Here is a 27619-nt window from a genome sequence, read left to right as displayed (position 1 = left end):
TGGTTATGTTTTGTAGGTAGTTTGAATTTTTAAAATGACATCACATAACAAATAATCATATTATTATTTATTATACATCAATACATTATTCACTTACATGGACATGATCAGCGTTTAAAGTACATCATAGTCGACGTCCCGGACCAACCACCGTCTTTAACATAGAAGTAAGTTTGTTTTCTATAAGAGTAATCGTTTCCATAACACGGAATTTATAATAAATTTATAATAAAGTACAATAGATCGAATGTTATTACTTATTAATAATTATTGATACAACTAAAACTGTTACTGCTGAATCTTAATTTGTGAGTTATAATTTATATAATGAATCTTAATATTGTAAGTGTGGCGCATTTTAATGTGCTTTAATAAATATAATAAAATAAATAATAATAAATATAGGAGGTTAGGTATTCTGTTCCCCAATATATTTATAATTATATACACATTATACCTATGCTTAATTTTAATACAGTAATTTGGTATATGGGGGTGAACAGCTCAGTATTAATGCAAAATAAATAGACCCAGTATTAAAATGAGTGGGTACATGTACATTAGATTTAGTGATTTCAGGTTTTATAGGTAATTAATACCTATCTAAACTATGAGGAGGTAATGGTGAACAGAAACAGTTTTATCCCTCAACAAGGATAACTATGGTGTATTGTTATTTCAATATACGATGCTCCATGCAGAGAACTAGTGCTTACATGATTCCCCATAGCAGCTCAAAATTAGGAAAAAAATAAAGTTTCTATAAAATTATTAAAAAAAAAGAATTAAATACGGATTATGTAATTATTGTTAATCTTCTACAATGTTTATACTATATGTTTTCAATAAGTTTGATTTACATATTATATAGATATAGACTATATCATATAGTATGAAACAAATCTGTCTAATTTTAATAATGGAAATTTTTTTCCTACTATTTAAAGAGTACTTTTGTGTATTTATATTATTATTATAGGTAGTATATTTAATATAAATATCTGTCATCTAGTTTTATAAAAACTGACATAATCACTCTGTTATATAGGGGATTTTTACTGAACATTTGATTATAAATTGCCTAAAAAAAAAATTGTAACTATGCCAGTTTTGATATTTATCAATAAATTTCTGTAAGAATAAGGGACCTTTTATTGTATCTATTTTAGATTTAGTTTTTGGGTAGAGCGATGAATAAAAGATTTTATAAAGATGAACTTATATGGTTTTTTTTGTGTGTGTATACAAAATTTATAGTAAAAACAACGCTTAAATTTTCATCTTCTACATCTTTTTAGGAAAGTGAATCTAGTTGGTACTTTTGGGAAGTCAACATTCAAATTCTCAGTACTTTTCTTAATAATTGGGAAAAACATAGAATAATTTAGAGAAACAGAAATTTTTACATAAAGCAACTTTTTGGCTAAAGTGATTTTCTTTTTTTGTTCTAATTAAAAACGAATAACCAAAGATACTTCACCAAATGTTTATATTAACATTTCCTATATTCACATAGTATAGTTTTCATAATATTTTTACCTTTTTTAATGTAACATTTTTGATTTTTTTTCGCTAATTGTCAATTTCAAACATTTTGCTTAGTCTTAAAACTTATAATATAACTATAATAAGTTTATGCAATGTTTCTCATAATTTTTTTACTGGAATTTAAAAAAAAAAGTTTAATTCCACAAATATTTTTTTACCCAATCAACTAAGTGTTGAAACCTCAAAATTAAAAAATGTTCAATTTTACTTGAAAATGTTATTCAAAACTCCTTATAAATGTTTCATATAACTAAAAAATAAAGGTATAAGCACAAGTTTTTATTTTTAATTATCTGATGAAAAATTTTAATCAAAGAATAACAGTACTTTTCTGTTATACGAGACTACGGCTATTATCGTGACTACCACAATAGCAGAACGATATTTATTTTTTTTTATATAATTCTAATGTGGCCATTCCCATAATTATTTATTATTTTATTTATGGATATTTTTCGTGTTCGGCAACAACAATGATAATATTATTCTTTGTATTATTATTATTTTATTGTTTTTAGTGGCTGGCCGTACGCCGAGTGTAAACTGTAAAATATATTACGAATGATTACTGGGTATTAAAATCTTTTCTTTATTTCATTTTTTTTATATATATAATAAATTTGAATTTGGCCAATACTTGCATATTAAAAAAAATAAAAGAATCAACTATGATGAATAAAAAATATGATAGTCTGTGGCAATAGGAAAGTGTGCACATTTTGGTAGTCTTTAATAACAGGATTGTAATGTTTTACAAAACAATCAAGGTAGTTATGATAATAGATGTAGTCTCGTATAACAGGAAAGTACTAGAATAACTACTTTGATTACTTCGTTGTTGTTTAAATAAGCATACATTATTTGTGGATATTTGGGAACTTAACTTATTTACCAGACATCCATTTTTATATTCTATACATATTTCTATATGAAGAAAGTTAAAGTGTAACATGTAGTGACTACGGTCACCGTATATGTTTCTTGTATGTAATTATTTATCATTGAGTTCAAATTTAATACATATATTACTGAGACTTACTCAATGACTAAGTACACTAACGCTTACTGTACAGCAGAACATTATCTCTACCCCTTTTTAAGTTTTAAGGTTCCGGTGCTAGTTTTTCAAATTTTCCCTCAAAAGAAGAAGTCTTCCTACAACCCGCATCGATCTCTGATTTTGTATTTTATTTCAAATAATTGTACTAAAAAATTTGTAAAAAAAATGCTTTTTATCTTGTACTTTCTTAGACATATTATAAAGTTTGAGAATAAAATATTGAAAAACAGAGATCAATGCAGGCTGTAAAATATTTCCCTCTAGCAATTAAAAAAAAAAATTATGAAATTTGGTCGATTCTACAAGGCGGTATCGTTATTCCCGCAAAGTGTATTTTTGAGGACAAAATGGCACCGGGTGGTTAAGACAGGCAAAAATGTTATTTACTTAAATCAATGATTTCATAATACAGTACTGTAGAATTTGCTTATTAGAAACATTCTTGGAAAAAGGTGTAATATTTCAATTAACTGAAGTTCCTAAAGTTTGTTGAAAAAATAGTATCGAGTGATGTCTGTTTTTTTGCTTTGTCTAGCAACTTGATGATCAAAGCTCACCCCCTTTTTAAGCTCAATGCTGCTTCTTTTTCATCTGCACGATGTTGAACTACTTTCCTGAGGACACTATTAATTTTCACAATTTCTTTATTTAATATAGGTCTCTCACTGTTTTCTTCTTCTACATCTATCTGTTCAGATGTTTGAGGATTCATAACTGTATTACCGATCGCTTCTATAGAAACCTATGAAATTTTGCGGTTTGAGTGCTCATCAATCCAATCTCCATACCTTTCTTCCAAGAGATAGGCTGGTTTATCAGGGAGGCTGTTTATCATCTGTTTTGGTAGATCAACTATGACATAAACAACTTTGAATCATCTCCACGCTTTCAAGAATGATTACTTTTTACCTTGGTATCAATTATCTGTGTTCCTCAATGGTTTATTGAATATTTTGTATTTTTAAAATTATATTATTTCTAGAAAATTCAAAATGGTACCAAATACTAGAAATCCCCTTTAAAGTTTGAAATTAAAATATTTTTACTGCTCTCAAAGGCAATGGAACCAAAAATAAAAATATAATATTGTTAACCCAATACCACTGCTGTTTATACACCGCTCGTGTTAACTCGCTACCATGGCCGTTGTTGTTGCAAGTAACCGATTATGGTGGGTACTAGTTGTGGTGAGAGGTGGGGATGCGCAAGAATGACCATATTTCGTTTAGACAAGATACCTTTCTTTTGTGAGACAGACAATATCATAATTAGACTATTTAAGACAACCGAAAGAGAAAATTTGAGCACTAAAAGTTAGTAATAGTTCTTGGAATTAAACTGTGCTATAGTATAATGGTATAATAGTTTTTAAAAAATATAAATTCATTCTTCATTTGTTTATGTATCAACTGTTTTTTTATTTTTTAGTTATACCAATTCAAGATGAGCAACCAAACAAGTACAACGGATTCAACATTTAAAATGCCTATGGCACCTCCAGTTTATCCTTCTCAATCCGAAGCTTTACTTTTTCAAGATATTATAGAAGAGAAAACTATTGCACTTCACAGTATATTGAATGATTTTTTGAAAGTGCATCCTTATCGTAAATTTGATATTGAATTTAATATGTTTTTAAAACGTGTAAAACGCATTATCATTGATGGGCATCGTGCTGGTGCTAATGTCTCTCGGATTACCAATTCATCACATATCGCTCCACTTTACGCTAGGCCATCAGCAAGTTTCAATTACAGGCCATCTACAAGTTTTAACTATAGACCACCAACCACTATGTCAATGGTTAGTTCTAGTGACCAAAGCATGTTGAGATTACCAGAAAATAATTTTCATTCCATCGAACCTAGCGAACTTTCAAATCCATTTAAACCACCAGATTGTCTTCAACCTAAAGTGGTATTAACTCGTATTGAACAGTCAAGCTGTGATTCTCATAAATCACCTTCCACAAGTTCCACAGTTATGAAAGTAAGCCAAAATCATAATGTGACTGTTGAAGAAAATAATACTCTTGAAATTGCTCAGCATTCTAAATCTCTATCAACAAATCAACCAACTGCACGTAATACATATTCTGATGTAACATTTGAAGAGAATAAATCAATATCTGAATCACATAAAAATGAAAACATGAATGATGACAATAATTCAATTGAATCACTTCTTGAAGATGTTGGATTTAAAATTATTGTTGGATTAACAGAAAATAAAAATGAGACCTCAAAAAAGAGTAATGCAAGTCAACATCAAAACAATCAATTAAATGTATTAGAAAATGTTGAAAAATTCTTGTCTATGTGGTCTTTGAATATGAAACTAATCAAATCATCAGAACAATCATCAAAATTTGTTTTAATTTTAACTGGTAATTTAATGTATTATTTTAATAGATGTTTTTATTATTTCTTAATATAACCAAAATTATTTATATTTTAGGAAATTTGTTGGGAGAAGATAAGCAGACAGTTGTTGAAAAGCGTCACGAAGCTGGCGTTTTAGAAGGCAGAAAAGAAAATAGTTTAGTCAAAACCAAAAATGGACTATACCGTTTGGTTGGCAATATCATTGGTGGATCACCTAATGAACTATATCAAACATGCATATCGGTCAATGGCATTCCAAGAACATGGAGAAAAATTGTGAAACAACTAACTGGGGTTGAAAATAAAACAAAACAAATGTTTGATTTTTCAATAAGTTCCCCTGCTGGACCAATTGCCAAACCAATTAAATCTGCTGTGAATCTTGATGCAAGTATGACCAGAAAAGGAACAACTTACAGTAAAAATATGACACTTGCAAATCACAAAACAAATATAAAAAGAAAATTGTCTGAATATGCTGAAACTGAACATAATAAAATTAAACATCGTAGATTCTGTGAACATACGCCATTATTACTAGCATCCACACCAAAAAAACCAAAAAAACAGTCCACTATGTTTGAAACTCCAAGTCAAATTTTGAGAAAGAAGATAAGTCAGAATCTAAACAATAATCCAAACAAACGACAAAAGCTGGATAGTGTTAACGATTCTATAAATATAAACAAAAGAAGACAATCTCACTTAAAAGAACAGGTATAATTATTCTAATACATTTATATTAAAAACATAATTTATGTGTTTGTGTGAACAACAGTATAAATAGTTATCAAAATACTACAGTATTAATCTTTTTACATTTTTCTGAATTAACCACATTTTACTAGTTTTATAACTAAACAAAATGTATAATAATACTTTTATTATTTTTGGTCCACTAGTAATAATATGTGTTCTGCACTACTGTAGTGCTACTTGCAAGGTATCTTGTTTGATCACTAACTCCATATACTGTTATCAGTCATTGCAAAAATATATTATCTTTCTATTTTCAACTTGTATTGAATTACCTGTTGGGCAGATACGTAGGTACTTACGATTATAAGTTTAATCATTTCCACCGCGTAGTCCTGTATGAACAGTTTATCAGTCATTGTTTATTGTCCGTTTGTATTTATATTTTATAATTATTATAATTAAAAATGTATGCGGCCTGCAAGTAATTTTCAAAAATTACATTTGGCCCTTTCTAAATTCCTAGTGAGGACTGCTGATGTAGAAGAATCATTTTATAAATAAACTTATAATTTCTTCATTCAAGGCGATAAACGTATCAATTTAATGCTTGATTTTACCTCGCAGATTTTGGAAAACCTTTCTTGGTACCCTACATGGTGGTACAAAGGAACCATGAAAATTTCAATGGTTTAGACTAAGTTGATCAGTCAGTCAGGAAACGTTTTATTATATTATATTATATAAATTAACAACATTAGCATCAATCTTAATAAATTATTGACAAGACATTAATAATATTATTTTAAAATTAAATTAGCAATGATTTTAAATAATATAATATAATTATTTTTTACTATTTACTATTTTTATTTTTTTTAATGTTTGTAAAGTCATTGCAAAGATTTTTAAAAAAATGAATATTAAATTATGCATTATTACAGTTATAATATTATAATTAAAATGGTCATTATATTGTATTTATACTATATTTATAACATAAATATTTATTTTACTTCCGGAAAAGAAATATTAAACAGCTTAGACAAGGGTTATAGACATTTGTACCAGGGTACTAAGATTTATGATTTGTTTCTACTGGACTAATCTTCTTTGGCCATCCCTGAACTAAATGTTTCAAATATAATATTATTGATGGGAGTATAAATGAATCTTATCTTATAAACTTAGTTAAATTAACTACTATTTATCTTAAACAAAATTTTAGTAGTTTTGTTCACTAATATGTTATTTTAAATTTACAGATAAACATATTTTTGAAGCCAAAAACACCTGAAAAAACATTGATGAGTAGTATTAATAATACAAAACATACCAATCAAACATCAGTAAATAAATCAGAAATATTGAACAGTTATAAAAGCAGTGCTACAAAATCAAAAAATAATACATTAGAAAACTCATCTGTAACAAAAAACCATACCAAGCAACAATCTAAAATGAAAACAACCATAAACTCCACCAATAGCAGTGTAGACATATCTAAAATTAAAACAAGTTTACTTTCCAAATCTAAAGAAAATAAAAAAACCATTAACTCTACCAATAGCAGTGTAGACCACTCTAAACTTAAAACGAGTTTACTTTCCAAAAATAAAGAAACCACAAACTCCAACAATAGCAGTGTAGACAAATCTAAACTTAAAACTAGTTTACTTTCCAAATCTAAAGAAAATGAAAAAACCATAAAGCAAAAAACGCCACAAATACCCAAAAGTAAAACAGCTACAAGACATGTAAGCATTGTGAAAGAAATTAAAAAAAAAAATGTATCAGGGTCAGCAATTGCTCTCCATCAAAGTAATAACAAATGTGTAAAGGCAATCAGATCTAAGACAAACAAATGTGATGAAAGTTTTAACAGTGAAACACATAAAAAGTTGAAAGTAGATAAATCTAAAACCAAACAAATGCATTGCCCCAACAGTTCGTCAACAGAATCTGACCTTTTTGGTTGCATAGACCATGCTGATTATGGTAATGTCAGTGATTTTAATTTTATGGCATCTCCAGGAAAATTAAGTGTAGCATCAGGTAATGACCAATCCAGGAGTGTGACGCCTCCATTGTTCAGTTATCAATGGAATTCAACCGCCAAACCTTCAGCCATTAGTGAACCACCCACCCCACTGAGTAAATCAATTGAGGCCAAAGCATTGAAGCGAGTTAAAGCTCCCAAAATTACGCTGGAAGATGAAATAAAATACAACAAAAAACGAAATACCAAACGATCCATTGATTTCAAAACAGCCTCAGATAAAATAAACAAAATGTTGGAATTTGGTAATGATGAAGATGAAGAAGATTAACCATTGTTTTTTGTATTTTTGATGATATTTTTTTTTTATTAACTGAATTTTGCAATCGTTTGACATAATTTATCATCAATTCAACTTATTGTTAATTACATCCATTGTCTTTTTAAGAATTGCTAATTTATAAATATTTTTTAGAGATTTTATACCTTGTTATTTAAATATTTGTAATATTCCTTTTTTCATTTTTTTGTTATGAAAAATATTTTTAGAATAGTTTTGTTCCTAAATGGTATATAAAATTGTGATGTGTTTTCTTATAATATAAGAGTTCTAGACAAACACCTATGTACATCTTTGGGATTTGATTGTTATTTACATAGTGTTTAGACATTGCATTTGTGTACTCCGTACTTTATATTCAGTTATGTATAACTTGCTTCATAAGCAAAACTGATTAAATAATTTAGCATATTTTTTGAATTTAGAATACATAAGATACATACTTGATTTCAAGACATTATCATTCTAAGTATATAATTGTACTTGGCACATTTTAAAAATTTGTACATACAAATTTTTATTTGTTTTTTTTGTTTCTTAATTGGCCAAATTAGATACCTGTAGTATAATACATACCATACTTGAATTGATGTACAATATTATTTATTACTTATTGCTTTCCAAAGTTTCTACTTTTCAAGCCATTTACATAATTGTAAGTTTTTTTTTATTTTGAAATTTTTAATTCATATTTTTAGTGAACTAGTGCATGCATATTTCATGTTTTTTAATGCATGATTTCATGGGTGGAGTAACGGGTCTGGACATTTATGGTTAAGGTTAAGTTAATGTTATGGTCTAGCAGCCGTTTTATCCATTTTTTTTTTTGTTTAATATATTATTAGTTTGATTATTAGAAAGAATAAGAAAACAAAGAAAATAAATTAATTAACTTGTATACAATATTACTTCCATATGTAGTTACATACTTATTAATCTTATTATATATAATTTTATGTAATGGTTGTATTCATAGATCATAGGTCTTATAACTAAAACATTTTATATAAGTAAATGATATTCATATACCAAATACAAAATATATCAGCATTAATAAATTATCAAAATAATTTTTTTCAATTCAGTGTTATGGAGTTATTTATATGCAACCGTACAATAAATAATAATCAATGGTCAATTGCTGGGAAAAAACTTTTACAAAGAAAAATTGGAAAGCGATGCCAAAAAAATATTCATACAATGAATAATTTATTAGTTTCATACTGTCAATCTGGGTGACTTGAAACCGTTTCATTTTTTACTATACTTGTATCAATTACCGAGATCTAGTAATACGTGAACCGTTTTTGGATTTTCTTTGTGTAAATTTACTGCAAAATATTCTTATCAATAGCCAATTTTTCTTAACAAGTACAAAAAAAAATCTATTATTCAAATTGTAGTCATTTTATTAAACACATTCATGTGTTCTAGATTTATACAAGAATGTCAATTTATATGTTTGTATATTTTTCATATGTTAGACAGTTGTTCACAAGAATATATATTTAATCAAAAATAAAAAAAAAACCACTTTGATTTTAGTTAACATCATACTACACATTCAACAAACAGGTACACTTTTAATCTATGTACTATTATTTAGTATTTAAGTTATTATGTAGTTATTTTAACTAAGTTATAAGTAATATTGTTTATTAAAAGTTTTTATTCATTTTATTTTATCAAGGAAAATCTTAAACCACTGTTTTATGTTATTAATTTTTTTAAGTAGCATTTTATCTACTTTTGATATTTTTAAAACAAATAAATGGATTCACCTCACCATTAAAGACTTTTCATTAAAAATTAAGGGGTTTTAAAATGTTCCTCATAAGTTGTTAGAATAACAGTTGAAATATATCAAAAATACATTGCTCCAGATTTTTTTTAATAAGCATTTCTTATTGAAATGTCAAAATTCTGAAAATTTGCAAATTATTTTGTAGTTAAAATTTATAAAATGTTCAATTTTTATAGTTAATGATTCAAAATGTAGAACAGGGTTTCTCATAAGTAATTTTAAACTGTAACCAAAAATATATAAATACAGTTTTTTTGATAGACGTTTGAAGTTTAAATTTGGACAAAATTACGATATTTAAACAAAGAGTAACAGTTTTAGTTATTTTGTTGTAATTTGAAAATAATTCATGGGTAGGTATTTATATATATTATAATATGACAATTGGATATTAAAAATTAATTAATAATTTTAACATAAGACACTAAACCGGTGTGAAAAATAATGCACTCGGTGCGGGATAATTTTAAACCGGTTTAGTCTAGCGAATTTCTAGTAATTATTTAAAAAAAAATCTTTTTCTAAAAATTAAAATATTTATAAATTATAGCAACTAGGTAATCAACTACTCGTCCAAAATTGTATTTTTATAGATCGAAATACTCCGAATAATTCAATATTATATTAATGATATGTTATCTTAAAGATTAGAACTTTTTGCAGGTCAGATTAAAACCTGAATTTTTATTATACTTTAAAAGGTGCTTGAAAAATAACAAATATTGTGCATTATTTAAATGCATATTTTAGCTTCTATACTTATAGATGAAAATCGGATTTTGATTCAACCTGCAAAATCTTAAAAATAAAAAAAGTTAATGAAATCCGACTGTTCTACAAGGCGTGCAAGTTAACACCGGTTCTTATGTCCTTAACATAAAAATCTAATAATTAATATGCAATTACGAAATTATGAATAAGTGCCATTGAAGTTGATTGAAGCATTTTTTACAAAAATTAAAATTAAAAACAAATCATTGTAATATCAACACATTTACTGCTCGGAACTAAAATGTTACAATATTGCACTCGGTCATAACTAATAATTAATTATTTTCATCAATATGACTATGGCCTTATAAACAATGATCATATGTGCATATTATAACAATGTATAATAATAAATTATAGTATTCTAACGTTAAAATAAATCAATTTAACTCGTGCATTTAAATAACAAAAAATACTATATTGTTTTTATTAATATAATAATTATAAGGACATTGCACATAGTGGTTATAATATTATTAAGTATATAATTAGAATAAATTATTTCATTAACAATTTTTCAATTTGTTATTACGTAAACTCTGTAATAATTATACAAAAAAAAAAACATTACCTATTTATTCATATCTATACTTGAATAAACGGTGATAGGTAACTTATAAGTGTGACAAATGGAACACAACTGCAACACAGTATTGTTATTATTACTGCTACACATAGTTATTGTTAATGTGATTGCTCATATGACGACTTGACTGCAATTGTTGCAGTGCATCGAAGGCATAATTATTGATATTAGTAGATGGCGGTAGAAAAGGCTGCGGTGCGACAGACGTCATTGTCCCATCAGATGACGATAAGTTATTTTCTCTGTGCCGTTCGATTTCTTTCCACAGCCTCAACTCAACACCTCGTCTAAACGATACAAATTTAACAGTGTTAAAACAATAAATTACAAATGGTTACAGAATTATTACTCACTTCAACCCAAGATCTCTTAAATCTTCTCTTGTGACCTCGAGTTGTATTTGGTCCAACAGAAACTGTTCGTTGACCAACTGAAAAAACCGATCATAATTATTACAAAACGCTGAATTTCAACTCTACTTCTGGACATACAAATTCCATCAGATTTTGATCCTATAAAAAATAAATATATAAAAACTTACTATTTTTATCGAGTGTTCGTCAATACCAATGTCGCGAAGCCATTTGATTAGATCTTTGAAACGGCCATCCACATTGTTTTCGTAATCGAAATCTCTAAACTCTCGAGAGCAATTCCGACAAGAGCTGCAACAGTAATCTCCACGAATGGCAGCGTTCTGTTCAGCAGTCCATTTCAACAAAGACATCAGGTCCTTTTGATCTTCCACCATCTTTTTCAGCAATGTGTTTTGACACTCCAACACTTCTTCCAGAAATCTATTAAAATCATAACTCTGATATACAAAAAAATATAGTAAAATAATATTAAATATACCATCGTTTCGACTTCGTAGATTCCAATTTATTACGAATACAAGTCTCGTCAGGTTTTAATTTTAATGTCGTTTAAACAACTTTCCACCTTAAGTCCAAAAATACTGATTTTTTTATATTTAAGCCTATAAGATTTAAATACAATTTTTTAATGATTTATTTTATATCCGGTTTACAAATTGTAAAATTGTATGTGCGATTATAATCTAACTCATTAAGTAATAATATTATCTCTCTTGTAGCTATATTTACGAAATTACGAAATAGCTGTTAGCAGACTTATAGCTATATTATATTATGTATACACCTATATTATGGCTATATGTTTACGTTAAATTTAACAATACACAGTACCTATTGAACGAATGCGCAAATGATCGTAATAATATCGTATTGAATGTTGACATTAAATATTTAAACTTATATTTTAAACACAAGTTAAAAATATTGAGAAGGTAGTGTTTTTACGACTAGGACTAAAAATTAACATACCGAAAATATAACCAATGATTTGATAAGTGATGTTATAATATTAAAGAATTGAGGAAAATACCATTCAACCCAAGTGTGCTTATTTCCATGATGTATATTATACATTTTTTTAAACGAATAATAGTTACTTTATTTAATTATCTTATAATTCAATTTAAGAGGTTTAATTTTTTAATATCATTATATCACATTTGTTTTTAATAAAAACTTTTTACAACATAATATATCATTATCATTTTTAATACCTAGCTAGGTAGGTAACAAAAAATAAAGGTGTATTACTTATTTAATTTTTTTTATTAAAAGATTTATTCGTGGTAAAATAATAATTTGGAAAAACTTATGTTTTTTAGAGAAAACCAGCAAATTCGGGATTAGAAAACACACATTTATACAAAAACAAAAACGTAAAAATTGCTTAGGAATACTACATTATTGAATATTATAAATTAATAATTCTTATTTGCAAACATTTTTAATGATCTAATAATTTAATCAAATTATTGTACCCATATAGGTAATGATTGTGATTAAATTTTAAATATTAAAAAAGTGGATATCATCATAATATTATGATAATTTTATCATTTAACGTTTTTTCCGAAATATTTTATACGTAGGTACTGTTGGAGAGTGACCCATTTTACGGGTATTTTCCGGCTTTTGAGATATGCGTCCTGCTTTTACCCTCATTCAGGAACATTTTAAATACAATTTTTATTCGATAATATGACGTTTGATAAAAATAAAAATTAGCACCCCTGATGGTTTTACGCGTTTAATGTCATCCAGTTAGTATCGCTAATTATTAAAAAAAAAAAATAGAAAGACAAAAAGTGTCTCACTTTTGAACAGGAAAATTATGGTCACATGCACACACCCAAAATATATACATACAAACCTCAGATAAACCATGTTAGCTAAACGTAGATACAACAAATAAAACAAACAATCATTATTTTAAAATTATTTACTTTCATACGTTTCGTAACTACTAATATTATAGTATGAAATAAGTTGTTCGTAATACTACGATCACTGCACCTAGGCGTCATTTCACAAAATACACCCTTGTGGCATCCCCTTTAGTGGGGGCGTGTATTGCTATTTTATGAAGTGATCGCTTCATGTAAATGTGGGGGTGGTTAATTTAATGATAGGTACTGATAGACTCGTTTATAATTTACAAATAATTTATGTACTTTAATGAATTAAGTTTGGTGTGGGGAAGGGGGGGGGGGCGGGTTGACCATCTATGGGTTAACCATCCACATTAACGGGGGAACGACTACGTTCACGCCGCCACTGCCACAAATTAGGCCTTGTTTATGGCACGTTATAAGAAATAACTAATATAAACAGTATATAATTATTCATAATAATATTATGTATAAATAGTCGGGAAGGACTTGTTACCTGTGGTTTTCAGCCTGGAACATAATCGCACGCCTGCTCTTCGTCGACGGGCCGTCCAGGTAGCTGTCGTCGGTCTTGTGCGATTTTACTGATGAACCGAACGACGGCGAGCTGGTTTTCGTGTCGTCCGTGATGGCGGAGAAGACGCTACCATCTAGCTTAGTATCTTTGGCCGCGAGGTTGTCTTCGAACTCTACACGGAAAGAACCCAATGTCCCAATAGGATGTTATAAACTCAATATAAACCTTTAAATTCGACAAAGTAGATCCCGGTCGAAACACGGAAATAATTGGTGCAAAAAAATGTAAAATTACAATGTTATTTTATCGTTTTGGTTATTTACCGGTCAGAGTCCAAACAGACCAGAGGATACGGACCAGTGATCTACAGCCTAATACAGCGATTCTCAACCGGGGGTCCGCGGACCCCTAGGGGTCCGCGAGTAGGTATTAGGGGGTCCCCGGAAAAAAAAGCGTCATGGCGGAAAAATTGAAATTTGTTGTAATTAATTGAAATTACTTGTGAAACTAGTAGTGAAATATTGTAAATGTTGTAAATAGGTTTTTCGTAACTTAAACGATTTAGTATAAGTGTATAATACTATAATAGGTATAATATATCATTCTAGGCGGCGTGGCGGTACGATAAGATTGTATGTAATCTGGTAATGTGGCGTTGCTCGTCACAATTACATACTATTTTTATCTTAAATTCAGATAAAACATTCCATACATAAAATATTCCAAGTTAATGACAAAATAGAATCTTTTGTTAAAAAGTTAGAGTTTTGGAAAACGTGTATTGAGAATAACCAACCAGAAATTTTTGAAGCACTGCATGATTTTCTCAGTGAAACTGATATGAACTTATCACAAGGCATCAAACACCAAATTGTTCAACATTTGAATGAGCTTAAAACAGCTTTTGCAAAATACTTCCCTAAATGTGGAAAAGAAGACCACTGGATTATGTTCCCTTTCAGTGAAATTTATTTCAAATCTGCAGTTTTATCAGCCCGTGAAAAAGAAAAATTGATTGAACTGAAAACGGACTCTTCACTCCAAGCAGCATTTCTTGAAAAAAAATCACTGATCACCTTTTGGGCTAATGTGAAAGACGAATATCCTGAGCTTTCTTACAAAGCATTCAATGTTTTGCTACCGTTTACGAGCTCTGTATTAGTGGAAAGAGCCTTTTCGTCATACACATTTATTAAAAATAAGTACCGCAATAGACTCTCGGTGAGTTCAGACTTACGAGTTTATTTATCATCCGTGGAGCCAGATTTCAAAAAGTTAAGTGCTAGCAAACAAGCTCAAGGATCACATTAAAATTACATTTTTAACTCAATATTATTTTTATTATTTATTTTTATACATACAATGTATTGCGCATGTTGATCAAAATAAATCAAATTTTTCATTATTAAACTTATTTCGTAAATTCATATCTATCTTATGTAAAAATATATGACAAATTGGCATTTGGGGGTCCGTAAAGTAGTAGTGAGTGGTCAAGGGGTGCGTGAATGAAAAAAGGTTGAGAACCGCTGGCCTAATACAGAAACAGAATAGTATAAACATGACCAATGTGCTACCGGGGTAACAATAAAAATGATAATTTTCGTATGTGATATATTTGGCAGTAGGTACTATTTAGTTTGACCACTACGAGAAATAGTTAAAATATTATAAGAGGCCTCAAATTCTGAGACAATTATACAAATAATACATTTAAAGAATACAATTATTCAGCGACATTTTTTAACGCTCGTTTTATAAAATAATTGTGTATTGCTTGATATTTAAAGATGGTTATTTTAGTATAATATTTGTATACAAAATTATTTTTTTTAACATTTTCAAGGTTTGTATTTAAATTTTTGTGGTTTTTCCCCTTGGTGGCCTGGTCCGTTAATTAACTCTTAAGAGGCCGAAGGTAGGTTAAATGCGTTAAAACAAAATAAATAGTAAATACCAGGCTTAAGGACAGCAATGACGGCATTCACGGCACTGCTCACCAATGTGTCGAGCGTGAACATCCAATGAGGCTTAATATTGTGTAATCGCAATACAGACTTGGCCTGAAACAACAACGACATAGGTATAGTCCTAGGAGAGTACAAAATAAAATTGTAACACATTTTAGGAACATATAGGCAAGGGAAGCCAGATTAAATTTTAAGAAATCCGGGACATCGCGGTAACATCCTTAATTATAATATTATTAAGTCATTAAGACACAACGGTGCAAGATAGGGAAGTTTGAACCAGCATCAGTGTATGTGTAGATACAATGAAGACCAAGCTAAATGTTATTGTAGGCTGTGGCAGTTTTGAATGGAACACCTACCGAGTATTGACTAACAATGACAACACCCGTCCAGAGGATGATACTCTATGTTTATAAATATGAATTCACTTTTTTGTAATTTCGTTGTTTTTATATTCTACAACCACAATAATTATAATTCTAACGCCCCGCCAACCGCTGACCATATACCACACAACATTATACGTACAATAACTGTAAAACAATCTATATACTCGCGGGAGCATAATATATTCTAGGACGATATTTTATAATAGTTAGTAATGTCTAACTATAGATATACGTAAAATGTTCATTACCGCATCTTTAAATAAGCACAATGATATGTGCAGCTGGTGCACGGCGACTGCGTCGAAGTTTAGTTGCTCCTTGAGGCTGTATATGGTCCGCTCAACAACGTCCCGATTTTGGTCTGTGATGTAATCCCGGAGTCCTTTCATCAACACCTCCAGGTGCTCACCGGTCAACTTGGGCTGCCCAAACTCTCGACGTATAAACTGAAGCCACACCTTACCCAACGTGGCCTGGTCTTGGGCCAACACCCGGGCCAGCGTGGTCCTCCGCTGCGAGTCTTTTTTCAGCCTGTAGAACCCATCGTGTTCCGCTTCTGCTGTGCTGCCCGCCGTACCCATGTCGATTTCAGGCGACACCAACGCACCCGAAGACTGTCGCCTGTTATACCGTTGACCGTCGAGACTATATACGAGTTTGACAATGAAAAAAAATGGCACGAGTCGTTATTAATCGATATTAGTCTGTTGTCAAATATAATATACACCACTGCAGTCTGCAGGTACTGTATAGATTATTATTATATAATTAAATGCTCTGATGTGTAAAATATATTATTATAGTATTATATTTGTTTATTAAACTATTGAGTAAAATATACCTGTTGTAAGAGTACTGCATGTTTGGTAAGCTGATGGAAGAAAGGAACTGGTCTTGTTTGATCTTTTCGGGTTGGGATATTGTTAACCAGCTGTATACAAACACACTCCAATGTAAGCGCCCTCACTAAGTAACACATTAGTAGCATAAATCTGAAGCATTTGTTTTGCATTTGTCATTAGCAACGTTATATAATGCAAATTTTAATTAAAATATTATTTGCTAATGCTGGTCAATAAGGATTTAACTGTTTAAAGAGTTGATAATTGCTTAACAATCGGTGCAATGGAAATATTATAAATGTGAGGTTTTAATACATTTATAATAATATGCTCTTAAATTACTAACATAAACTAGCTTAAAATAGAAAATATATTCACAATTAGTTACATTGAATGTACCTTTAAATTTGTATAAGAGATTATTTCTCAAAAAACAAATTTTCATGTACTTTAAAAACTGTCAGTTATTTATTTTTCAAATGTTCAATCAACCAACAAATAAACACAATACCTAAAACCACAAATATACATTTTTAATCACAAAATATTTAATCTTTTATAAATAAATATAAACCTTTTAGTTAATAATCACTGGTAACTAATAATTGTAAAATATTATACTACATCCTTACTCTTTAATATTACATTGTTGGTTTCTAAATTAAAAGTTATTTCATTGTGAAAAACCATAGGCCCATTTAAACTAATTTTTTTGATCAGGTTAAGAGTAATGTTTTGGAAAGCTCTTTTTACCAAATCAGTTCCCCCACTACATAAGGAATAATTCCAAAAATAAGTTTTTAATTCAATTTAAATGTGCCGGTTTGCAAATTGCTAGAGTGGTCAGACGCATGTACATAATGCACAGATACATACTTAAGGGCTTAAGGCAATTTAACAAAATATGTAAAATAAAAAACCAAAATTTGAAATACATTGTTTTTAAGTAAAAGTATAAGTATGTCTTGAATAAATGTTTAAGAAATAATTGGCTTTGTATTGCAATTTACAGATAATCTGTTATAAAAGAATATATAATTTAATTTAAATAAAGTATTTAATTTGTTTATGTAATTATATTTTCTATGATTATTCAAGTTTTTAGGTAAACACTACATATTAAATGATTAATATAAACTATAGTATTAAAAACAATCATGGAATTATAGAAAAAAACATGCTTAAAACCTCAACCTTTCAAATAATTTTAGAGTATTAATCATTTAGTAATACAATTAAATAATATTGAAACTGGATTACAGAGCATTATATAAAAATTACTTAATTTTATTACCTGTCTTCTTTCAATACTCGTTGTTTACTAGGATTTTTGTTGATATTTTCTTGATTACTTGAAATTGGATTAGTTTTTACACCTTTCTCTACTGGTACAGATACACTGCGATTAAACTCAAGAGGAGCAATTAATGCTTTGGATGTTTTCTTTTTCCTTAAATAAACATCATCATTATGATAACAATCTAATAAAGTTTAATTTAATTGTAAATTAATAAAGTAATTAAAAAAAATTATGAATTGGTTATATCAATTTTTTAAAAGGTGATAAATAATCTATTTATAATTCATTAAGCATACTCGTTCATAAATAAATCTTCTAATAAATCAGTAGCTGTAGCTCGCTTATCTGGATCAACAGTAAAACACCTAAGTATAAAATTGCTAGCTCGGTCACTGAGTTCAACCGGTATTTCTGGATGTGTTTTATAAAAACCAACTTTAAATACAGCTGCTACTGCTGATCCGAGTTCTGTAAACGGTGGTTCACCAGTCGCCATTTCTACAACTGTACACCCTAATGACCATATGTCAGCCTACACAAATACAAAATAATTTAGATTTTCAATTAATTAATATAACTTATAATAATAACTTAACATACTGGGGCGCCATATTCTCTTTGTCCTTTGTCTATTACTTCGGGAGCCATATACTGCAATGTGCCTGTGAAAGTTCCAGTACTAGGACACAATCCAGCAAGGCGTTTAGAAGTTCCAAAATCAGATATTTTTACTACACCACTATACGTATTAACCAAGACATTATCACCTTTAATATCACGGTGTACAATTTTTTGATCATGTAAATATTTCAATCCTTCAAGAATTTGTTTAGTATAAAATGAAATGGTAGGCTCATTTCCTTTTAATGGTCCCCATTTTGAACGTAGCAAAGCAGAAAGACTTCCTAAAAACCAGTAATTTTTCATTAAACATTTAGACAAATTATATGAAATTAAATATTGAAACTAACCTCCGGGTACTTGTTCCATAATTATCTTAAAAAAACCATCTTCAGATATTGATCCTAAATACCGAACAATATTTCGATGATACAGTTGGGAATGAAGTTTTATTTCTTCATGCAGTGGCTGTACATAACTTAAAAAATAATATATATTGACAATAAAAAATGTAAATACAAAAATTTGAATTAACTAAAGTAAATAAATACCCTATATTTCTCTCAGGTATTTCCTTAACTGCAATTCGTACTTGTGTGTTGAGATCAAGAGCTGCATAAACTATACCATAAGTTCCTTTACCAAGAATTTTTTTTGTCTGTGAATCACTCAGCTCATATTCAAACTAGAAAAAAATTAATTTTAATATATGTGATATTAATTATTAATAACAAAAAACAAAAACCTACATTGATTGGTTCTTCAGTTGAATCCTCGTCTAAGTTAGTCATCATCCCTTCTTCACCCTCTGTCATTTTTTTAATGAGATCATAAAATCTTTGACGATATTGAGAAGATGGAAAATACATTTGAAAATCATCAGAATTTGCATGAACATATAAAAATAAACACCTATCATCTATTTTGCATAAACTATAAATAAATAAAAATGTAATTAATATTATAATGTAATTCATTATCAATTAAGTAAATATACCTAACACCCCTTATCATACTAGCAACGAACAACCACTTATGTACTTGTTTACAAATATTTCTAGTGCATTGTATACACTGATTGCATAGAAAGATAGATTTTTCTTCAGCACCGAGATTCACTACAACGTAACTAGGCATATATACTTTTAACTGTTCTAAAACTAAAATCTGAAAATTAAAATTATATTTTTTTACAACTATAACTTATGGCATTATCAAAGATTTATTTATTTTTACTCACAGGAAAACGAATGCTATCGTCAATTTCTGTTTTTGTGGCCTCTACAAAATATTCCATCCAAAATTTAAAAATGTCTTTTTCTAGTGTATATTCAATTTCTTCATTTTTTTTCCTAAACTTATCAATTAGTTCAATATTTCCTACTGTTGACTTTAAGTACCTAAAACATAGTGTATATTGAGACTTGCAAAGTTGTATACAATCTATATTTAATTAACTTACCAAATTGAAGGTTTTAATTTAAACATACATTCAGCTGCTTGAATTGCTTTACCGTAGTCTTCTGCTAGAACACTAATTTCAAAAAATGTTGCAACAGCCCAGTACTCATTGAGAGATGATAAACTTCCTTTTTTTCCAATCAAATTGTTTAAAACCATGCCTATTAATAAATTTATAAAAAATTTAATATTTTTTAATTATTATTATTATTGTTACTAGATTAATTAAATATGTCTATTGACAATATTCAAATTGTATGGATTTAAAATTATTATTTTATACTTATTTAATTTAAATAAAATATTGATATTAAATGATAGAACGTATGTGTATATTTGTAAATAATAATATTATATTTAATCAATGTTTTAAAAATTTTCATTCAAATGCTTTCCTTGAAAAATGCTATATGGGAAAGTATATTGCGGGAACTTTTTTTTTGGTGTTTTTCCTCAGGTGATTTCTAAACATACCAATGTGTTGAAGTTCATCAGACTTGGAAAATTCATTTCCAGCAACAAGTAATAATGTGGCTAAATTAATTCCAGCATATTCATTTGGTTGTACTTCAAATCCTTTCCGATACCAATGTATAGCATGTTCTAAGGCAGCTTTGTCTTCAAATGAGGACTCAACAAATTTATCTTTATAAATACGACCACATAGACAAACCATATCAGGTATATGATTTTCTTTCTTCTTCAATGCTAGTTCAATTACCTGCAATGCTTTTTTTCGATCTCCCGGTTTGTTACGCCTAAACATGTAACATTAATACAAATTAATTAAATTATATTAAATCATTGCATAGAAATGTTTAAAAAAAACTGTTTAGTTACCTATTTAAAGCAAAAGGATATAAATATCGCAATGCTGGTGTTTGTACATAATTTTTTTTGTTTGGAATAGTTTGTATATCTTCAACAAGTTGAACCATTGCATCATAGTCCTGATATAAAATTTAATTATAAAATATTTGACAAGTTATTTATTATTGAAGCTGTTAATTTATTTAACTACCTGTACATCTCTAAATGATATCAACATAGTATGAACTACATCACCAGAAAGAACATGTGGATCATCAAGCCGTTTCCTCATTATAAGCAATTTTTTACGTAGCTCTTCACCAGAGTAATTATCTCTAGCTTTTCTTAAATCTGATAAAAATTTTTCTTTAATATGAACTCTATATGAATCCAAAATAACAACTTGTGGTTAATCAAATATTATTATAGAACCAAATGAAAAATTTAAAAAAAATGGTTGCCCATACTTAGTCTGAATTTCGACATCTTTTAACAACTTTCTTAATTTTACTGTAACTGATACTCTAGGTTCAAAAGTAGATCCACCACTCTCGTCCTGAAATGAAGTATTGGTAGTGAGACAAGTTCCACAATCTGCTAATTTATATGAAAGAAATGTATATGATCCACATGACAACTAGAAAAAAATTTAAAAAATGTAGGTACAAAATTAATTAAAATACGTATAAAAAATATTACAAACCTTTAGTCGTAACGTAACTTCAGTATCTAGATCATTATACAACATGATGTTTTGTTTCATTCCAAAACTCTCACGTAAGCCCAAATGATAAAACAACGAACTTTGCTGAAATTGTATTGATAAATCAACTATGGCTACATCTGCATTATAAAATGTATCCAACTCCGCAGTTTCTCCAAAATCTAATTTTTCAAACTAAAATTATTGTTGAAATAAAGTTATGTTAATAAATGATTCTAAGAAGGTAAGTATAAGTAACTATTCATAAATAATAATAGGTATTACCGAAACAATAAATAAGTTAGCATTAACAATCATAGATGCTTGTTTCACTTCCTCTAAAGCTCTTTTACGATGTGCCAAATTACTAGACTGGACGACATCTATGATGCATACAATATCCATTTTGGTACGATTTGAAATGTCACTACAAACACTAGCACTGTGAGCCAAATTCCCTATAGTAAAAAAATAACAGAAAAAAAAAGTTTTTCATTTTAATGGTATGAATATATAATACCTATTTATTATTGTATGTGGGTGTTAATTATACAAACAAATATTACACACACAAACAGTCTATATTTATTTATCAAGCTAAGTAGATGCATACTTATTAATGTAAGATTGGTTCATGCATATGATATTTTAGGCTTCAGTCACAAATATTTATTACTTCATCAGTTAATATATACAATAGGTTATAGGTACCCGTAGGTACCTACCTAGTTATAAAAATAAAAATCTTACCAGTAGATTCGACATCTAGCTTACTGCTAGAGCCAAACATGTTGTTCTTTCTTTCATGAGCACATTCAATCATTTGATAATACTTAGCTTTAAATCTGTAAAAAAGAAAATAACTGAAAACACGAGACTTTTAAATACATATATAGTTAAAAATAATAACGAAATTGTTTGAATAAGAAATAATTGATAATTCCTCAATAAGTTGAACTAGAATTGATTACAATTACAAAATACTAAATAGTAAATACAAATTTACAAACTTCAGAGATAATTATTGTTAAAACTTATAGACATAACAGAAATGAAAATTCAAGGTTTCCAATGTTGCCAAATGTACATTTAAATAAAAATGATAATATTAAACATTTTATTATTGTTCTGCGATTTTATTAAATCTTTTATTTACTTCGTAGTTCGTAAACGAAAATACGAAATAGTTAACCTTAACCGGGAATTAAGATAATAATAAAGATACTATCTTAATTCGTAACCACCAAAAACTATAGTAGATTAATATAATAGACAGCAGTTAACAGCACGATCTAAGGCATGAATACATACAATATTGAATCGATGTAAATTAAGTAATCAAATTATAATATTTATTAAATCGTATTTTCATAATTTTACGATTAATTGTGGCGTGTGAGCTGTGTAATATCCATATTGCATAATATGTCTTTTCAAATTTCATAAGACCCGGCAATTTATTTTTAAAATAATAGTCATACTCTACTCTTATAGATAAAATTATGTAATTTCAAGAGTTTCAATCACGGACTAAGATATTATCCGTGATTTCAATATGTTTTGTAAACGTCTTGATAACGGACCAAGATATACTTGATAACCAAGTTCCAACAATGAACAAAATAGTATTTGTTTTTCTAATATAATTTTATTAAAATATTAAATCATAAAACTTGAATATTATTCAAACAAAAAAACTTAAGTAAGGAGTAAGGACTATACAGTTAGTACAATAATTTAAAATGTTAAGCCAAATGTCCTAACCTGTTGCATGTATAAGGTTTATTAATATGGCGGTTGGCGGGAAGATTTAGAATAATAACTGTTGGGCTATATCCATGATGAACCTTTTAAGTTAGGACTATATAATTATATTAATATAGCACAGTCTTAGAAAATATCAACATGGAATAGCTATAGGGTATGAGAATAAGGTTTATGGTCTATAACTATTAACTACGTTTATGGAACAAGTGCACTTTACCACCCTATGAAAAATTTTCGATTTTTTTTTTTTTTGGAACTTACTCATTGTAACTATTTAAGAACAATGGTGCAATCAGAATTTGTCGGCCGGACTTAGTTTCGAAGTTATGGCCTAATGAAGTTCACTATTTTGCGATTTTTACGCATTCACGCATTACTCTAGTTTACTGCCCATTTTAAGAATATTTATATTTTTTTTTGAAACGTATGTACTATAACGAGTTAAGAACAATTGTGCAATCAACATTTGATAGCCGGACTTCGTTTTAAAGTTATATACAAAGGCAGTTTTCGAATTTTGCGTTTTTATGCATTCGCACAACGCTGATGTTAATTGTCTTTATACTGTACTAATCTATTATAACCCAAATATAAACCCACAGGGCTAAAATTGTGGGCAGACGGCAACCTAACAAATAAATTTAACCTTGTTAGTAAAAGTAACACAAGTATAATGACTCCGGTCGCCCAACTTAAGGGACCTCCCTGCGCCTGCGGCTCCGGCCGCCATTCTCGTTGGATGGGAGCCAGTGTTTATTTCATGGGGGTGGTCCGGGGGGGGGGGGCAATTACCCCCCCTCCCCCACCACAAAAAAAAAATTGTATGACAATTTTTTAATGGGAGGGGGTACATTTGCGGTGCAGGGCCGGTTTGATCCATATTTCCCGGGCCGAAAAAAATCGCCAATCCGCTTTTGAACCAATAACCTTACAAGTCTCCCTTCAATCTTGATTAAATATGAAATGTAAGCAAAGGCTACATTAACTATTAAAATGATTCGATTCTTAGAGAGGATTTAATTTGTATTTTAGAGTTTCAAAATTTGATATTTTATGTCAATAAATTACAATAAAAAACATTTTGATTCATTTAAATTTGTTCAAACTGTAATTAATATTGTTCAAAACAATTGCTACGTCACTAGTGAACCAGACACCAGTCAACCCTTGGTAGATAAACATGAAATATATTTAGATATCGCATAATTACAAATTGCATTAAATAGAATAAAGATGTCAATTGATTATAGAATATTAGATACATTATTAATGAATTTATCAAAATTATCACAGCTTTATTAAGTATTAATACTATCTAATTCAATAAGTTTTAATTTTGGTATAGTTGTATAGTGTAATACTGTAATATACTAATATGTCACGTAATACAATATAAGTTATTACAAAATAATTTTTTTAAAAATATCACTTTTAGTTGATTTTAAATTATTACAATAATTGTGATGAGAGACGGAGTGGTTCGAACTCTGCCACGGGCGGAATTTTTCTTCAGGCAGTCACGGTATCCGGAGAGAGAGGCCGCCATCCCCCGACCCGGACATGACAGATATCTACGGGTGCCCACATATAAAAATTCTGCCAAAACAAACTCGTGTTCAAAACCTACAGTACTCTCACAGGGTAATAACCTCAGTTGTCAAAGCCGCAACCCCCCAAAAAAATAAATAATTGTTGTTCTAATTGCAATCCTATAGGCTATAACTTGTATGTCACCTACAATAATAATTCAGTTTCTGGCATTCATTCTTATTTTTTATTTAATATTTATATATTAATAATAACATAAAACCACAAATCATAATATTAAACAATAATAATAAAAATAAAAAGACCAAAATAAATTCTTGAATATTTGTTAATTTATTATATCAAACTACCGTTTTTTTTTTTTACTTAAAATAGGTAGGTAATGATTAATATAATAAAAATGTTTGAAATTTTGTTTTTTAAATTTAGTTCCTATACGCTTTGGTTAGGCTTAAAAAGGTAGGTTTAAAAAAAATCATCATCAAAGAAGTATATAAATTAAAGTTTTAAAAAATATTACACAATATTAAATGTTTTTAACTGGAGTTTCTTGATAATTAAGACATATTATATTTCTCACATATTGGAATAAATTACGTTGTTGTTTCTAACAGATGACAATGAACATAACTTCTAGAATTGAAAATAATAATTAACAAACTTTTTAACACATGTGCACAAAAATATAGTTACAATAAAAATTAAAAACAATACTTTAAAAGTTTAAAATAGTTATAAGATTTTAGATTCTGCGTGGACTGCGCAGCGATAAATGTATTGGTTTTACAATGATGTGCGTTTTTTTTGTGTGTCTATAATATGTACACCATAGTGACTATATGGTGTACATGGACACACAAAAAAAGTCGATAAATCTAGATAAGGCATAGTCGAAATAATGCTTAGATTTTCAACTTGTTCGATGGGGAAGTGAATCTAGTTGGTGTATATTGTGGAGGTCAAAATTTAAAATTCCCAGTAGTTTTCAAAACGCGGGAATAACAAAAAAAAATAATTAACTAAAAACGGGAATCTTTACGCAAAATTGGTTTTGGTTTTTGGTGTAAATTTAACATACAATTTTATATAGGGAGGAGGGTGTCGGGTGAAATCTTCCATGAGTTGGTCTTATGTAATCGGACTAATCGGTAGAAACTTTTTTCCTTCGGGCCCTTATTCCAAATTTCCTGGCAACAATTCAGCCTATATCCGCAGCTGTATATCTATATATATATATATATACCTACCTATGACAAGTAACATTATTTACAGTAGGTATTACATAAATATAAATTTATTTAAATAAAAGACCTCTTTCTAGCAGTTCAGAAGATTTCCCCATTCTGTCCAATGCTTCTTTTAAATTAAGAGAAAATGTTTTTTCAGAAGACAAAAGCATTCTAATCTATTTTGGCCTATGATTGTCTTTAACCTATTCGTAGCTATCATTACCTATGGGCTATGAATGTATTATCTATGGCTCCAATAGGAGATGACAGGCACAATAAAATAAATACACATCGCATCATAGTAAAATCAATACATTCGCTCCGCTCAAAATCTAAATAATTCTAAAATGACATAATAGACAATACGTCAATACATAATATACAAATATCATCAGGATTTCCCAGATGTTGGTAGGTAGGTGAGGTACCTTTGCGGACTCTTTCTTAAATTTGGTTTTTTTTAAAATATTTTTTTTGGCTTCTCCTTGTGATTTAAGTACCTTTACAGAATAGAATCCGGAAATGCATCACTCTCGACTTAAAGTAAGGAGATCAAATAATTATTGAAAAAAATCAATACTTTTGCACCATTAGACATTTAGACGTTCAAACGTAATATAATGTTCGTTCTTGTCCAATTTGCAATTATATATGGACATATTGTAGTTGTACATACGAATTAAGGATCTATAAAAACACCTTGGAGTTATATCACCCCACGCGGTACGAACGCCATTTAACTCCATTTAACCTACGTCCGACCGGCATACCTCACGTGTCGTTTCGTCCATCGTTATTCATTCTGGTGGGCGCGCTTGGGGCGCTCTTTGCTCTGGTTTTCAGCTTGAATTGAAGGTCGACCTATAGTTGTTGATAAGCTGTTATTAAGGTATAAGCATAACTGATAACTGATAAATTTTAATTTTAATTAGATAGGTACATACATAGTATACTAGTATTCTATGGTACTTATTAGTTATTATCTATTAACTTCACTAAATCTGT

General features: G+C 28.8%; 2 protein-coding genes across 4 annotated transcripts; one reads left to right on the top strand and one right to left on the bottom strand.

The window, feature by feature from the left end:
* On the top strand, positions 1 to 9111 carry LOC132950441 (uncharacterized). Of its 2 annotated transcripts, none has more exons than XM_061021905.1 (4): positions 1 to 167; positions 4037 to 4994; positions 5066 to 5709; positions 6954 to 9111. In XM_061021905.1, exons 2-4 carry the CDS (start codon positions 4052 to 4054, stop codon positions 8016 to 8018), a joined length of 2652 nt encoding a protein of 883 aa, XP_060877888.1. In that variant the 5' UTR covers positions 1 to 167; positions 4037 to 4051; the 3' UTR covers positions 8019 to 9111. The 2 variants fall into 2 exon arrangements, with proteins under 2 accessions (XP_060877888.1, XP_060877889.1); XM_061021906.1 differs by lacking the exon at positions 1 to 167 and adding an exon at positions 3905 to 3921.
* Positions 9112 to 10042: 931 nt separating this feature from the next.
* On the bottom strand, positions 10043 to 23099 carry LOC132950440 (mitogen-activated protein kinase kinase kinase 15). 2 transcript variants are annotated; one of them, XM_061021903.1, is made up of 24 exons: positions 23081 to 23099; positions 22821 to 22915; positions 22356 to 22528; positions 22071 to 22265; positions 21835 to 22004; positions 21579 to 21747; positions 21398 to 21507; positions 21032 to 21315; positions 20559 to 20718; positions 20337 to 20496; positions 20094 to 20263; positions 19846 to 20029; positions 19648 to 19781; positions 19447 to 19574; positions 19076 to 19380; positions 18772 to 19007; positions 18470 to 18625; positions 17175 to 17264; positions 16582 to 16978; positions 15929 to 16034; positions 13951 to 14143; positions 11730 to 11985; positions 11542 to 11618; positions 10043 to 11475 (listed from the first exon to the last, which is right to left on the bottom strand). In XM_061021903.1, exons 2-24 carry the CDS (start codon positions 22891 to 22893, stop codon positions 11271 to 11273), a joined length of 4131 nt encoding a protein of 1376 aa, XP_060877886.1. In that variant the 5' UTR covers positions 22894 to 22915; positions 23081 to 23099; the 3' UTR covers positions 10043 to 11270. The 2 variants fall into 2 exon arrangements, with proteins under 2 accessions (XP_060877886.1, XP_060877887.1); XM_061021904.1 differs by lacking the exons at positions 17175 to 17264; positions 23081 to 23099.
* Between the last annotated feature and the right edge of the window lie 4520 nt (positions 23100 to 27619).

Source organism: Metopolophium dirhodum, chromosome 8 (genome assembly GCF_019925205.1).
Source record: "Metopolophium dirhodum isolate CAU chromosome 8, ASM1992520v1, whole genome shotgun sequence".
NCBI lineage: Eukaryota > Metazoa > Arthropoda > Insecta > Hemiptera > Aphididae > Metopolophium > Metopolophium dirhodum.
The sequence above is the reverse complement of the archived record's forward strand: the minus strand, read 5'-3'. Positions and strand labels throughout refer to the sequence as shown.

Coding starts and splice junctions, on each gene's coding strand:
- LOC132950441 (XM_061021905.1), top strand. CDS start 4,052: ATGAGCAACCAAACAAGTACAACGGATTCAACATTTAAAATGCCTATG. Junction 4,995..5,065: donor ATTTGTTTTAATTTTAACTG/GTAATTTAATGT, acceptor TTTATATTTTAG/GAAATTTGTTGGGAGAAGAT. Junction 5,710..6,953: donor AATCTCACTTAAAAGAACAG/GTATAATTATTC, acceptor TTAAATTTACAG/ATAAACATATTTTTGAAGCC.
- LOC132950440 (XM_061021903.1), bottom strand. CDS start 22,893: ATGATTGAATGTGCTCATGAAAGAAAGAACAACATGTTTGGCTCTAGC. Junction 21,748..21,834: donor GATGTCGAAATTCAGACTAA/GTATGGGCAACC, acceptor GGATTCATATAG/AGTTCATATTAAAGAAAAAT. Junction 16,035..16,581: donor TGTGCTTATTTAAAGATGCG/GTAATGAACATT, acceptor TTGTTGTTTCAG/GCCAAGTCTGTATTGCGATT.